The sequence below is a fragment of the Microtus pennsylvanicus genome, chromosome 2 (assembly GCF_037038515.1).
Source record: "Microtus pennsylvanicus isolate mMicPen1 chromosome 2, mMicPen1.hap1, whole genome shotgun sequence".
Taxonomy (NCBI): Eukaryota; Metazoa; Chordata; class Mammalia; order Rodentia; family Cricetidae; genus Microtus; species Microtus pennsylvanicus.
Window position 1 is genome coordinate 67,300,269 of NC_134580.1, and position 2,106 is coordinate 67,302,374.

General features: G+C 36.4%; 1 protein-coding gene across 1 annotated transcript; it reads left to right on the plus strand.

The window, feature by feature from the left end:
- Positions 1 to 450: 450 nt before the first annotated feature.
- LOC142844239 (olfactory receptor 4F21-like) lies at positions 451 to 1,386 on the plus strand. Its single transcript, XM_075962560.1, has one exon. It carries the CDS (start codon positions 451 to 453, stop codon positions 1,384 to 1,386), a length of 936 nt encoding a protein of 311 aa, XP_075818675.1.
- Positions 1,387 to 2,106: the final 720 nt, after the last annotated feature.

Here is a 2,106-nt window from a genome sequence, read left to right on the forward strand (position 1 = left end):
ATGTGTATAAAAATACCTTTGTGCCTACACCTCCATTTCACCAGTGAAACAAATTCATGAAAGGATCTTTACAAAATATGATAAGAACACATTCTATGGATATTCTGTCATCTGAAGTGAACAGACACTAAAAACACTTAGGAAACAGTTCAGAGAACACGTGTAGAAATTCTGCAAAGAGAAACTACCATAACAGAATGTCTGGTTGTAGAATAAATAGGAGAAACCCCATTGGCCTCCCTTTATCATATTATGCTTGTTTCCTTAGGGGCACTATCATGAAAGCTTTAATATTTTTCAGTTGCTTGTTCTTTTGCTATCAACTCAGTTTTTTCTCTTGATATTGATTAGAGAATCAAGGCGTTTTGTAAGTTGAATATATCCCTTAGTAGCTAAGCTACAAATTTTCATAATTTCCTAACAACAAGTGATTCGAAAATACCCACGCCAATGGATCAACTAAATGGCTCCACGGTTTCTGAGTTTGTGCTTCTAGGACTCTCTAGTTCTTGGGAAACTAAAGTTTTCCTCATGCTGACTTTCTCTACACTCTACTTAGGAATAATTGTGGGAAATCTCTTCATTGTCATTTTGGTAATTGCTGACTCATATTTACATTCACCTATGTACTTTCTTCTGGCCAACCTGTCCCTCATTGATGTTGGACTTTCCACTACCACTGTTCCGAAGATGATCTCAGATCTTCCGAAAGAACACAGAGTAATTTCTTTTCACAGCTGTATGACTCAGATGTGTTTTATGCACATTATGGGAGGAGTGGAGATGGTGCTGCTCATAGCCATGGCATTTGACAGGTACACAGCCATCTGTAAGCCTCTGCGCTACCTGAACATCATGAGCCCTAAACTATGCATTTCATTTGTAATTGCTGCCTGGGTAACTGGTGTGGTCCATGCCCAGTCCCAGTTCTCTTTTGTTATAAACCTGCCTTTTTGTGGTCCTAACAAAATAGACAGCTTTTACTGTGACTTCCCTCGGACCATACAACTCGCATGCACTGATAGAGACAAGTTTGAGTTTGTTGTTGCTGCCAACAGTGGCTTCATGAGCATGGGGGCCTTCTTCCTGCTTCTGCTCTCCTATGTCTTCATTTTGGTCACCGTCTGGAAAAGGTCCTCAGGGGATTTGTCAAAGGCACTTGTCACTCTGTCAGCACACATCACTGTAGTTGTTCTTTCTTTTACTCCATGTATGTTTCTCTATTTGTGGCCTTTCCCTACATCATCAATTGATAAATACCTATTTATTGTTGACTTTGCTATCACACCTGCCCTGAATCCTGTCATCTATACACTGAGGAACAAAGATATATTGGTATCAATCCAAAGATTATACAAAAGAGTTGGTTATGACAATTTTTGCTGAGTTAATCTGGTGTGGGAGCTCTAAAAGCATATGAACAACTGTATAATGTAAGTATCCACTAAGTCATATGTTCCATTACCTTGTAAGCAACACACATCCATTACCACAGACCATTAGTGTCTTGTTCCTTTTTCTTTGAAAAATTAGAATACATAAGTATTCTAAAAATGCCGTATGGATAGATAAATTTTTTAGTCTGTTCAAACAACCTATAGTGATAAAAATTAACACCAAATTTGTTTGTGTAAATAAATTAATAATCACAATGAGTAGTTCTCTATAAAGGACTAGTGGTTCTGTAATTTAGTTTGTGTTGTCTCAAAAATGCATACAGAGTTTAAATTTGAAAGTGAATAATTTATTCAGAAGTGTGTCAGAGTCATCAGTGGGAAAGTGAGACATTAGTAGCTTCTACTAGCTCTGCCCTAAAGGTGACTATATAGATGATGCAATTTAGAATTATTTAAATTTAAGATAGAGTATCCAAGTGTAGTTCTTTATTTTATAAATGCACATTATTTCTTTGATATGTCCAAACTGCCTCCTAGAAAATTTTCTCTCTGTGCTTTATAAAATCTGGAAAAATGGTCAAGCAGAGTGGATGATTAATACACTAAAAGAATCTAACAATCAAGTAAATTGAAGGTTATAGCTAAAGGCTAAGTATCTTATAAAACTACCCCTTAAATATTTTCAGTTTTATCATGCGGCAATAAGTGA